This window comes from Pteropus alecto, unplaced genomic scaffold, assembly GCF_000325575.1.
Source record: "Pteropus alecto unplaced genomic scaffold, ASM32557v1 scaffold88, whole genome shotgun sequence".
NCBI classification, from domain to species: Eukaryota; Metazoa; Chordata; class Mammalia; order Chiroptera; family Pteropodidae; genus Pteropus; species Pteropus alecto.
In genome coordinates, this window is record NW_006494611.1 from 365,396 (window position 1) to 378,641 (window position 13,246).

The 13,246-nt window shown below is 33.8% G+C and overlaps 2 protein-coding genes across 7 annotated transcripts in view; one reads left to right on the forward strand and one right to left on the reverse strand.

Annotated features, from left to right (window-relative positions):
* Positions 1-2,663, forward strand: part of FXR1 (FMR1 autosomal homolog 1) — a 53,079-nt gene extending 50,416 nt beyond the window's left edge. For 3 of the 6 annotated variants that reach the window (XM_025042200.1, XM_006925751.3, XM_006925752.3), the window contains 2 exons: positions 750-841; positions 1,617-2,663. In XM_025042200.1, the coding sequence (XP_024897968.1) occupies positions 750-841; positions 1,617-1,787 (263 nt within the window). In that variant the 3' untranslated portion in view covers positions 1,788-2,663. The remainder of the gene's footprint in view (positions 1-749; positions 842-1,616) is intronic. The other 3 variants (XM_006925755.3, XM_006925754.3, XM_006925753.3) reach the window with 3 other exon arrangements.
* A 6,766-nt stretch (positions 2,664-9,429) lies between these two features.
* Positions 9,430-13,246, reverse strand: part of DNAJC19 (DnaJ heat shock protein family (Hsp40) member C19) — a 4,731-nt gene continuing 914 nt past the window's right edge. The window contains exons 2-6 of the mRNA XM_006925756.3: positions 13,160-13,211; positions 13,006-13,079; positions 11,860-11,939; positions 11,336-11,406; positions 9,430-10,058 (exon numbers count right to left, since the gene is read on the reverse strand). Coding sequence (XP_006925818.1) covers positions 9,988-10,058; positions 11,336-11,406; positions 11,860-11,939; positions 13,006-13,079; positions 13,160-13,211 — 348 coding nt within the window. The 3' untranslated portion in view covers positions 9,430-9,987. The remainder of the gene's footprint in view (positions 10,059-11,335; positions 11,407-11,859; positions 11,940-13,005; positions 13,080-13,159; positions 13,212-13,246) is intronic.

Consider the following 13,246-nt stretch of genomic DNA (forward strand, 5'->3'; position numbering starts at 1 on the left):
CCCCATCCACACCCCCACCCACACCCCCCAGTGTCTGGAAAGATTGAAAGATTGGCAGTGGGGAGTGAGTGGTTAGTGAATTCATGGTGACTTTATTCATCACTATGATCAGTGTCCACATTTTTAGGGTGGTGGTCTGTCATCTTTAGTTTGCTTGTAGTTTTTTGGGGTTTTTTTTCTTTTTTTTGGTAGATAACTCAGAATGATTTCTAGTGTGGGATGTTAAAAAGGAACCATAAAATACCACACTTGGATTTCTTAATTGTGCTATTTTTAAAAATAATAGGACAATTGATATTTGAGTAAATCTTTTACATCATTCATGAAATTTTCAAATTGAAGTATACCACACCATGATTTATACCAAATTTGCCCCATTTTTTTCTCCACTGATAATCGCAAACACTGGGCTTATATTGCTGCATTTTCTTTTCTTGGTTGTGGATTTCCATTTCAAACATCCCACAGCCATAGACTCAAACCAGAAGCAAAAGGCTGGATTCTTATGAAAGAGGACTTTAATCTAGGCTTCCTCGATTTCCAGCTTAAAGTTTTCTGTTGTTATCACTAAATAAGAGGCACATTTTTCAAGCTTCGTTTTTGGTTGGAGGTGGTACCCAGCCTAAGAAAATTTTGAAATTGGGTAACCCACCATTACTTTATTTTAAAAGTAAAATTACTCTTATCCATAAATAAAATATTTAGAAATATTTTTTCAACACCTGTAATTTTTTTCTCATCTTCAACAGTCACAGTTGCAGATTATATTTCTAGAGCTGAGTCTCAGAGCAGACAAAGAAACCTCCCAAGGGAAACTTTGGCTAAAAACAAGAAAGAAATGGTAAGGAGAATTTAAACTGTAGGTTTTGTTGGGGTTTTTTTTTTTTTGGTTTTTTGTTTTGGTTTTTTGGTTTTTTTTTTTTTTTTGGTATGATTTAGCTTTATTTTTACTTAACTTTCTATATGATCACTTGTTTCCCCAACTAGAAGAAGAATATTTTAGTTAAAGACTATTCTTGAGTTTGTTGTTGGTCCCAGGTAATTGAAGGTATGCATGCTTGAGCCTGAAATACTTTTCCATTAGAACCCTAACAAGCATTTATAAAATTGAGTCTGCCCAAAGATACTGGGTACATAGACTGTTGCTTAATTTGAGGGAGCAGTAGGCTAGATACCTCTTCTCAATGATGGATGTAGACCTTTACATTTCAATTCTTTTAAGTGCTTTAAAGGATTTAATATATAAATATGAGTTTAAAAAAAGGTGAGTAAAATAGGTAATTATTTGTTTTACTTAGGGTATTAACTGTTTATACCTTGCACATGTTAAGCTTTCCAGTGGTTAAAATAAAAATTTTAAATTAAGTACAAGTTTTCATTAAACAAGTGTAGATTCTTCCTGTAGTTTAGGTGCTGCTAGGTACTACAGACAGTTGAAAGACCCAGAGAGGTGAAGTACATTATTTGTTTTGAATTTTAAGAACATTTGAATTATTTGATCCATTGTGGTATCTGAAACTAAAATTATTAGCTAATTAATGTTTATGTAGCTATTTTCCTCCTCAGCTATAGATGTCATTTATAAAGAAGTTGAAAAAGTTGTCTCCCTTTGGCAGGCAAAAGATGTGATTGAAGAGCATGGTCCTTCAGAAAAGGCAATAAATGGCCCAACTAGTGCTTCTGGCGATGAAATTTCTAAGCTACAGCGTACTCCAGGAGAAGAAAAGATAAATACCTTAAAAGAAGAAAACACTCAAGAAGCAGCAGTCCTGAATGGTGTTTCATAAACTGAAGAAGTTCCTAGTTTACAGTTCTTTTTACATTACATTTTACAATAGTGCTTGTACAAGCTTGCCAAAGATAGAATATGGATCGCCAGTCTTTACATCGCACTTTCAGTTCCTCCATTTGGAATTCAGAAAGGGGAGGGATCCTGAAGAAATCATATGTTAAACATACTTTGACACCTACTGTGTTATCAAATATATCATCAGATGTGCCTTGAGAATAGTATATGTAACATTAAAAAAAGTTGCTGGCTATAGGAAATGTTATTTTGTTTTCAAAATATGGCAGAGATGGGGGGAGGTGGGTGGGGTGGGATCCCTAACGTAATATTCTTTATGAAAGCATTAGCTGCTTTTGTTACATTTTTAATAATATGCAACCACTTCTTCACCTGAGGAAAACTAGAGTGAAATGCAGTCTAAAATATTTTGCACTGAATTGTAATTTCTTCATTAGTTTAGTCTGGAAACTGGTCTGTTTTAATGTGTTTATAAAGTGCTGTATGTAGAGAAAAATCTGCAGACCACTGGAATACATTTGTTAAACTCTCATCTGCAGGGATACTGGGTGATATTGGCAGTGACTGTTCTACATTGAGGCTTTGTTTGGTTTATTTATTAAAGTGTACAGTATTTAAAAATCAAACATAGCTTTAGTTAAACACTAAGCTGAATTAGTCATGTCCAGACATAACCTGAACTACTGAAAAGATCAATTTCCAGAAGGTTTATTCTGTATAAACTACATGTTAGTCTTCAGTAGAGTATCTTTTCTTTTTCTTATTTTTATTTTTATTTTTATTTTTTTGATTTTGGTTGTTTGATGTGCAATATGTTTTTGTATGCAGGTAGTAAATAAACTTTGATCTTCCATTTGCTGATTTTTAACTTTCTACTTTTTATACCAACTGTTGCAAAGTAGTTGGAGCGATGTATAGGCTTAGAATAGTATCGTGATTGCTTTTTTAAAAAAAGCAGTTATATTTGTTCATAATATATTTAACTATTAGTTGGTCAGTTAATCATTTTGTAATGAATACTCTGAAACCTTGCACTAGTCTTTTGAATGGAATAGCTTAGGGAATTGATCATACATTTGATATTAGGGAAGTCTTTGTAACAAAGTTCTAATAAAAGGCAACTTTTGGAAGGCAGTGAGATAAAACCTAGAATTTTACTTTTGCCTTAAAAATTTTTAGAGAAGTATGAGTAATTTTTAAATATGGAATAGGTTACTGATATGCTTTTTGATTATCAAATAATTTGAAGGTTCATGCTAATGATTGTACTTTTTACATATATTTTAGCCAGATGTCTTAATTTTAGGAAGATTTTCATAAGTGTGTTCTAAAAGGTAACAAATACAATAATTTATGCTGCTAATTGTGAGGTCATATAAAATAATTGTGGATTTATAGGAGGGTTTGGCTCTATTATTTAGACCAGAGTAAGAAAGCCCTTTGTTTTTTTTTTTTATGTGCATAATTTGTTATGTGCATAAAAATGTTGTGATTTTAGTTAATAATGACTGAAGATGAATTCAAGGTATAGTTAAAAATGAAATAATTGCCAGGTCAGTGTATATAACCCTACCCTCAAATTTATTGTCGAGGTTAATGTGTGATGGTATTAAATGCTTAATAACATTTATTGAAGTGTGTTGTGAATAGTGCAAACTTTGCACTTTGAGTAACAATATCAAATAATTTCACATCCTGATTTTTAAAAATTACAAATGTATTTTTATCCATCAAAGTTAGAAACAAGTAAAATTGTTGGCCTTTTTATTTTTGGTTCTCTTCAGTGATAAGTTTACAGATTAGCTATAAGGTATGAAAAAATGTTCATTAATCCCCGAATTGGTGAATATGGTATAAAGAAAAAAGACACTTTTATTTTCTTCGATGTAGAACAGATTCACTAAAATTCTTTTTCCATAAAGATTGTTTCAATAGGAAAGGAAGAAAGAGGAGACAGTCTTAAGTGGGTTTAGCCTCACCTGTTCATCAGACTAGAACTAACAACTGCATTCTGGGAAATAAGTATTAAGAGTTCATTAATTACAGATTAATAAACCCAATGTTTTTTTTTTTTAAAAAAATACATGTACTGCAGAATCATGATAGGCTGTTTTTGAGTAAATAGCACATGCTCTGAGTGAAAAGCCCACTCCATAGGTAACATTGCTGGTTCAGGTAGCCTTCTAGAATCATACTGAGAGGGGTGCATCTTTTGGCTGCTATACTGGTTAGAATTTGCTATGGGAGAACTTGCCAGTACAAATTAAACCGACAAGCAAAACATTCTAAAGGTCTTGTGCAGCTCAAATATTCTATCAGCATACATATGTGAAATCATGGATTCTGAACTAAATCGTGAAGTAGGAACTGAGATTATGTTGGGACAAAAATGATCTGCTTTTCCTGAAACCTTGGAAAGTGTAGGATTCTTGGGTTTGGCATCACCTTTTTTAAGCCTTCAAAGGCCTAAAACTCTTTGCAAAATGGTGTGGGTCTATTGACAGATGAGTTAACCACTGGTAATATAGTAGGGGATACACAGTTATCTTAATTTTAAGTAAATATTTTAATATGAAGAGAAGCAGCACATCAAACCAGTACATTCATGTAAGCTTATCTGAGACGTTAGAACAAGGCTGAGAGAAGGTTGTATAAATGTAATTTTTAAAAATGTACAGGTATATGTAGGCAAGCAAAATAACTGAAGAACAGGGAAACAATGAGAAGGAGGGGAGGCAAAAGTAGCTGGTGTTTTACTTTTGTATTCTGGATCTCCATCTCAGCCATTCTGTAGTGGCTGGGATCCATCACCCTTCTGCCAGTGGTATTTTTGTAGCTATGAATCTAGTGTTTAAACTGAGAAGGGTCTCTTGCTTGCAAAGTTGGCATGTTAACTGAATGTTGCAGTTAGATTGGGAAATAGAACCATTTGTGTCCTTTGCAAACAGATTTACACTTGAGTTTGAAACTAACTAGATATTCTCATAGGCTGTGCCTACAATGGAAAACTAGCTATAATTCAAGTAAGTCTATGTTAGATGATTGGTGCTTATTGGAAATGCGAGTAAAGGAAAATTACACTTGGATTCTCTAGAGTCAACAAGGGACTTGGGTTTGAAATTGATCTATGGGATTGGCAAAATTACTAAAGGCCAAAAAAGGATGTTTGCTGTAAAGTCCCATTCATTCTTCCTGTCCTCACTATTATGATTTGGAGTCCCTGTACCCTTTTATAAGGATATCTGGCACAATGAATTTGCTCCTTATTTAAAAATTTTGGTTCTTTATTAGGATGTATTCTTGTATAGATAGTAATCACTTACATTCCATGATTAACCTATGACAGTATTTGAGTATTCAGGAACTGTTGCAATAAGTCAGTTACAATTTGCTATAAACTTTTGACAAGTGACAGTAATTTGAAATTGCACTAAATGCTGGTTGAAAAGTTACATTGAATCATGGGAAATTGCCAGTAGTTGACTGATTTGACTCAAAACAATGGCAATTCCCTATGGTTCAACCTAAGACGTCTTTAAGTATAATCCTTTACTCTAGAAACCCAAGCAAGACTAATCCAGAAAACCCCAAATTACTGCATAAGGGAGGTACATGTCATCTTACAGGGAAATAGAAAATTTTTTTAAAGGGTTTTATCAGTGGGTCATTTTAGAGTCAGATTCCTATGATACTTTTTCAAATACTAAAATAAGGTGCATAATAATGCCCCAGAATAGTGCAGCTTTTTTCTTTGAGAATGAAAAGATGTTGTAGATTTAAGTACAGAATTTGGAGTTATCTTTTTCTGTATTCTATTTCATCTAATTAGAGAAGGCTGGACTGGCTCATCTAAGGGTCTTTCCAGTATTCATGTAACTTGAGTCTATTCATATGTGGGACCCAGGATAACAACTATATCCCAGGTACTCTGAAAAAGGAGTATGCTGAATTAAAATTAGTGTTTCATGTATGTGTTCATCCCAGACATTTCCAACTATGCTGTATGCAATCTAAAGCAGGGGTCCCTAACCCCTGGCTACAGGTCTGTGGCCACACAGCAGGAGGTAAGTGGCTGGAGAGCAAGAAGCAAAGCTTCATCTGTATTTGCAGCCATTCCCCAGCACTAGCATTACAGCCTCAGCTCCATCTCAGATCATCACGTATTAGATTTTCATAGGAGTACCGGTCCCTGGTGCCAAAAAGGTTAGGGACCGTTGCTGTAAAGGATATCAGACACAAGGGCAAAATTATTTTCCACTGACATTCTTTGTGTTTCAGGGAGTGATGTCCTTTTTCTTTTTTTCTTTTTTTGGCAGGAGGTGGAGGGAATTACAGGGATATTTTCTAAATGTTTTGTATCCTTTTTACTTTGTCAAATGTTAACTATACATTTTCTAGTACAGAGACTATTTTCATTACAAAAACGTTTTCTATAGTTTTTCTAGATGAATCATTTTATAGTTAATTGTTGCCTGGAGCTCATACCTCAACCTCTTTGAGCTCTGTTTTTCAACTTGCTTGTTTTCAGGTTGTAAAGAAAAATGCCATGTACACATTCCATTTGAAATTCCATTAATTGAAACCACTAAAGGTAACAGCAAGTGTTAGTACATTCCTATTATACCTTAACACTGGACTGACTGTCTTCATTGGGTCAGGAATAATAGCTAACACTGGATAGAAGCTCTTTCTATATCACGTTGCTAAGGCAACAGTTGTCTCTAAGCAGATACATAGTGTCAAGAACAGTGTCCGCAACACAAAGAGTTTTAGGTCATTTAAATTTCCTGGTACTTAAGTTTACCCTCAATCCAGGATTCTTTATATAACCAAAAACTATCATTCTAAATAGTGTTTTTTACTTTGCCTCAGATTTACTGATATTTTTTCCAATCACATTCTCTTCTTTGAATTTTTTGAGCCAGTTTCTAAGTTTTTAAAAATTGGAATTAATGTCTCATAATATATGACCCCACTGTAAACTTCTGATCTGCAACTAAACAACTTATAGGTCATTATCAGAAAGATGCCTTATAAATTTTCATTGAAATGGAACTCAGTATTCTAAAGTGTTGAACTTTAAGACGATGCTTTAAATGGAACATTCTGCCTAATTTTTAAAATTATTTCTGATGCAAGATTTTAAGGTAGGGCATACATGTTGAGTATGCTCAATGTAGCTTTTCAGTATAGCATGTCATCTTTATGGTTTTACCCTTATGTTAAGATGCTAGTTAGCTAATTTTTCCCAGTTCTCAATGGTTTTGCTTCTAGCTAGCTGCCTTCTACCTTTCTATTATAATTTATAGCAAACTAAAGATAGCAGAGAATACCACACCCAAGCTTCTAGAATCAGTATAGGTATTGGCTTGCATTCCATCTATTTCCACAGAAGTTCTCAATTACTTGAATGGTTCGAATCTTCTGGAGTAACTATTTTTCTTGTTTTTAAGTGCTTCCATTGGTGTTATCATCCGGAAGATACTTGAAAGCAAGATAATTTGCTTATTCTAAGTCTCGGGAAGATTTAACTTTGAGGACCACTCATAGCACATTTTAATCACCAGCAAAGCAGTTTTTATAAAGCAAAGTATCACACTCACCTCAGGAGTACCACCAAGGAAAACATAACTGGGTTATGATTTGTGAAAAGTACCACAGTGAGAGGTTAACAGCATGGTACTTTGGGTTTGAGAAATATCAGTCTTAACCCTGCATGCTGTTTGGAGCAAGTTACTTAAACTCACTCAATTTCAGTTTCCTTACTTGTAAAATGTAGTGAATAATGGTAACTACAATTGAGATACAGCAGGTCTTTAACATTTTGTTCGTCATTTTGTTGAGAGATGCAACAAGAACTCGATTCCTCAATAGCCTATGGTATAACTGGCTTTGTTATGTGTTTCTTAAAGTCGCAGAACATATTGAGATATTAAGTGAGGACTTTTACTGTACAGAGAAAGTGCTTAGCACAATGCTAGCATATTGTAAAGTAATGTTAACATTACACATCAAATATTTTGTGAGAAAATGCCATTAAAAAGGTACTCTTACAGATCATACTTGCATCAGTTACCCACTATAATCTAGAGCCCTTACTTAGATGATTTTTTTCCCCAAGAAAAACAGTAGGTTTGCCTAATAGCCATCAATGAAATATGGATTCTTCTACTTAAAAAAGGTAAGCCTAGAGAAACAAAACTGATTACTATGAAAAATGTGCTGCTGTGCTCCTCAGTATTAAAGTGGTTTCCATTGTCTTAATACTTGTCTTAAAACAGGTATGCTATTTAAACACTCAAAAGTACTTATACCCACTACATGAAGTTTTTTTATAGTTAATGCTTGATTGCCTACTGGCATATTATCTCACTTTCTATTTGGCTTTGAAAATTTGCTTTTAAGTTTTAATTGATACTATCTCTTTAACTAAAGCTTTTGTTCATAGAAACATTTTATAAGTCCAAAGGACTGAAATAAAAGGTCAGCAAGCCAAAATACAGTTGGTCCTCATTATTAGCAGATTCCTTATTTACAAATTCATCTACTCAAATTTATCTGTAACTCCAAAATGAACACTTGGGGTGCTTTCTTGGTCATTTGTGAACATACAGAATGGTCAAAAATTTGAACCACCTGATGCCCACACAGTGATGCTCTGCCTTGTTTCAGTTTTCAAGCTATAACCAAGTCTCCTTTTCATGATCCATTTAGTGTCAAGTTTTTCAACTTTTATGCCTTTTATTGGTGATTTCTCTGCTTAAAGGGGGCCCCAAGCTTAGGTGCTGCCTAATGTTCCCAAACACAAGATGTCTGTGATGTGCTAGCATGAGTTAGGGTTGTTGGGCTGTTGACTTTACATTAAGGAATTGATATTTATCAAATAAGGGATCTTTAAACAAACAAATAAAGCAAGGTTTTATATTAACTGTTTGACAAAAATGTGACCAGAGGCTCGTAGGAACCTATATATCCCCTAAGAACAGTGGTTCAGTATTTGCTAATCAGTGTTCTTAGAGACTTTATAGAACACAACTGCCTAAAATAGTAAAAACTATACCTTCCTACCCTATTTCCCTGGAAATAACTAAAAATATTTATCCTACACAAATGCCATGGCTGCTTTAAGCTGGTGCCTCATCAATTCTAAAATATAACAAAGGGGCTTGATAAGATTTTAAACAGGATGAAAAAGATGTATCTCCAGTTTGAAATGCACCTAAACACATTCCAACACTAAACATGATTACTTCCATTATTTTGACCTTGAAAGTCTGTGTTCTCCATTAACATTAGAATGATTTAATAAAGTTTAGATGGTAGTTAGTATAATCATCTTAAAGCTAAACATACTAAGTACTGCTGGAGACTAGACTTTATTTACCTTGGGTGTTTTATACAAGTCCTTCGGTTAAGATCCTTACATATTTTATGTTAGACCAATAGTAAGCCATTTCCCCCCTTAAGTGTCATTTAAATATACCTGTATAAATTTTCAGAGTTCAAGCTAACAAATGCATAATTTGATTATGTAAAAAAAAATTTATAATGGTCAGTTTCTTTAAGGGGCTAGCTGAATACAGTGTAAATACTTGATTAAAAATAAGATCTGTATTCTCAGATCTTTTTATCAAGTTTTTAATGTATGAAATCTGAATTGACAGTGATATATACATACCTAGGTCAATTTCTTAGGTCAAAGTTGTGGCTAAATACACTTTTAAATAAAGTGTTCCAAGCAGCTGTTGCAGTTCTCTGTACCTTGACAGCCTTTCTTTCCAATGCGAAGATTCCCTACTATAACTACCTGTGCAAATTCCATCATAGTATTTATCACATTGTATTTTAATTACCAGTTTAACAGTTTCCCATTAGATGGGGGCTCCTTGAGAGCAGACTGTCCTGTTCACTTTGCCTTGAAGTAGACACTAAATTATTTGCTAAATAAGGAACAGTATTTCTATTATAATGGTATGTATTTATCCATAATTATTGAGCATTAATCTCCAAATATTCTATAATCTGATTCAAAAATCTTCAAATTTAAAAGAAACTTATACCAAGGCTTTTAGTTTGTGCTAAATCATTTAAAATTTGTGGCTTCAAGACATTTTATTATGAAAAGCTGGTAACTCATATACATAAACGAATAAGAACTTAAACTTCATCGTACATTTACTTCATTTTCTAGCTTGACCTTCTAGTAAATCTTTAGCTTCATTGATTTTGGCTGCTATATAAGGAGATCCTCCTATGGGAAGAAAGAAAAAAGGAATAGTTACAATATGGATTCTCAATTTGGTGCAAAGGTATTCTCTTTTCAAATATCCCTGTGCTTATCTGAGAGGTGGAATTAGCAGAAATGGTATTCCAGTTTTTTAAAATAATTATGACACTATAACTGGATAACCAAAAATATATGGTGCAATATTTGACCAATGGGAAATGAGGCAATTCACATGAGGGAGATTTCCACAAAAATGGCACTGTTCAAAACTTAAACTGATGACAAGAATAGGATTTAAAAAAACCCATAGACTTATGTAACTTTGAAATAGTATGTTACCTATTCATGATTATAAATCATAAATGAACAGCAATTTATTGTACTGTGCTATTTTAAAACCATGATATTCTCAGAGGCTTCTAAGCTTTGTTGGAAAGACCCAAATTTGCTTGAGATCCTTTTTCTGCCCCTCATAGTTTTCCTCTTCCTGTTATTAATTGTGCCTTCACAATGTCATCTACAGTCACTTTCCTACCGATCTGGAGCAGTGATTCTCAGTGTGGCCCTCAGACCAGCAATCATCAGCATCAATAAGATTGGTAGAAATGCAAATTTATGAGTTCTACCCCAGACTTGAATCAGAATCCCTCCCGTTAATAGAAGCTACATTTCATAAAAGAGGCTATGCAAAACACTTACAGCTCTGTTTAAATTCAAAACTCTCTTTATGAAAGGCCTCTCATATAAAAGTAAAAGGACATGAGCACTAGAATATGGATTTTGTGGTCTATATTTTGGTATTCCAAGGAATTGGTTCCTTTAACACATAGCTAAGGCTGCTTAAGAAGCATATAATACATTTCTAACTAGGTAACCTCTAGTTAAAGGTCTAAACAAAAAGGAAAAAATTAATTTTTACCTTCATAACTGAAATTGAACATTTCCTTTAAGAATCTACACTGAACCCCAGTCCCCCAAAACAGTAGGATTAGTAGTATTTGACTACTACAAGTCAAATTTTATCACAATCGCAGATCTCAAAACATTGTTAATGCTTATCACTACTAACAAATTACAGTAGTTATTAGATATCTGGTCATTATTCCATAAATAAAATTTTTACTCAGAATTTATCCTTTTAAGAAACCAGAAAGAAAAATGGATGTAGCCTGGGAGACAGTACTCACATACAGATTTAGGTATTTTCCTTATTATAGCTAAGAATTAGATACAAAGGTAGTCCATTAATAACAATTACATAGTCCAACAACATGTATAACAAGAGTTTAATGACTACTTACCCTTGTCTGGGTGATTTAAAAGCATAATTCGTCGATGAGCATCTCTTATTTTTCCTTTATTGGCAGTAGGGCTAATTTAAAGAGAAAAAGGTAATGTTTACTTTAGATTACTTCTGGATCACGTAAAAAAATTGTACATTAAGGGCCAAGTGAAGATGTGAAACAGTATGAAAAGCTGTTTAGAAACTTTTTCCCTACCATACAGAGATGATTAATACTCTGAATTTAGGGAACTAAACAGCTCCCTAGAAAAATAAGTAATTTTCAAACAATTTAAACTTGATATTATGACAGTCCTATTCTTGAAAAGGAAAGTATGTTTAAGTATTTCTCCCCTCAAAAATGTTATAGAGAACACTGAATACTATGATTATATGGTACAAGTCTATCATTGTACTTTTGAAGGGAGTGTTTAGATGTTAAAAATGTACATAATATAAATAACCCCCTCCTAATATAAGGTCTTATATTTGCTAATAGCTCTATAGAGTTGTAGAAAATACTAAAAATATTAGAAATTTTACCTTACACCTAGTATTAATGCTGCTTCTCGTTTTGTCATTTTGGGTTCAAACCCACCTCTGTAAAAGCCACCACTGAAGGCCTGAAAGAGGAAATACATTAGTAAGAAAAGATTCTTAGAAAAAACAGATTTGCTAAAAAATGTCTGTAAATGTTCACAGAACTATCAGAAAAACTAAGTTATTTCAGGTAACTAATTCTCATGGTATTTTTTAATGATCATTAAACAGATCCATTTTTTTCCTAGACAACCTAAACTCTTAAAAATATAAGACAAAAGAACAGTGCCTCACAGGCAGTTTTTTAGGGAAGTGAAGGGAAGATTATTGCAAGTTAGCCATGTTCTACATATAAATTTGATCTCATAGTATGACTATAACGAGAACAAGAAATGCCTCAAGAAGAGGATTTAGAGATCTTTTAAACAAGCAGTTCAAGGGTATCTTGAGGTTTACACCTCTGCTCCAATTCTGTCGCACATAACATCTGACTTTAGGGTACCACTACTACAAAGTTCAGAACTTCTAAACTCTCCTGTGGAAAGTAAGAGAAGAGGCCCAAAGTAATCAGAATTTTATAGATGTTTGGAATTTTACAGATGTAAGGCAACTACTAAAGACTTAAAATTGGGGTATTAGGTTTTCTGACCTTGTGTCAGAAATATTGGTAAAGCCTACCATCATGCTATTTTTGTCATATTCAATCACAACAATAAAAATAGGCTGTCGAGCCATATTCATTCTGAACTGTGACCCAAATATGCTAGGGAGTGCCAGGGCTAAGAATGGATCACTTGAGATCTCAAATCTCTCTGTGCTTGTGATACAGAGCAGACTGGGGTTGGGGAGAGGGCTAGGCAAGGATGTGAACAGGTAATTCTAAAGTTAATACAATGTGAACAATAAAGTGATAGTAACTTTCATACTACAATTAACACCTCTGCTCCAATTCTGTCGCACATAACATCTGACTTTAGGGTACCACTACTACAAAGTTCAGAACTTCTAAACTCTCCTGTGGAAAGTAAGAGAAGAGGCCCAAAGTAATCAGAATTTTATAGATGTTTGGAAATTTGCCCTCTTCAAGTGCAGTTCTAGGCTTCATACACAAGCAGTAAAGAATCAGCAAAAATGTTTAGTAAATCTTACAGATTTTGGTAGACTTTGAAAAACTTGTTTTACTTGAGGCTCCATAAGCTTCATAGCTTGCAAAACATAACGGCCTAAAAATAAAAGCAATAGAATAATTAAAAAGTCCGCAACCTCCCTTACTTCATTTCCACCCCCTAAACCACAAACCAACCTGCAAATCCCGCAGCAGCAATGGTCAGTCCAACTGCTACCACTGTACTGGCCTGGAAATGGAAAGCAGAGTAAATATTTACTTCTC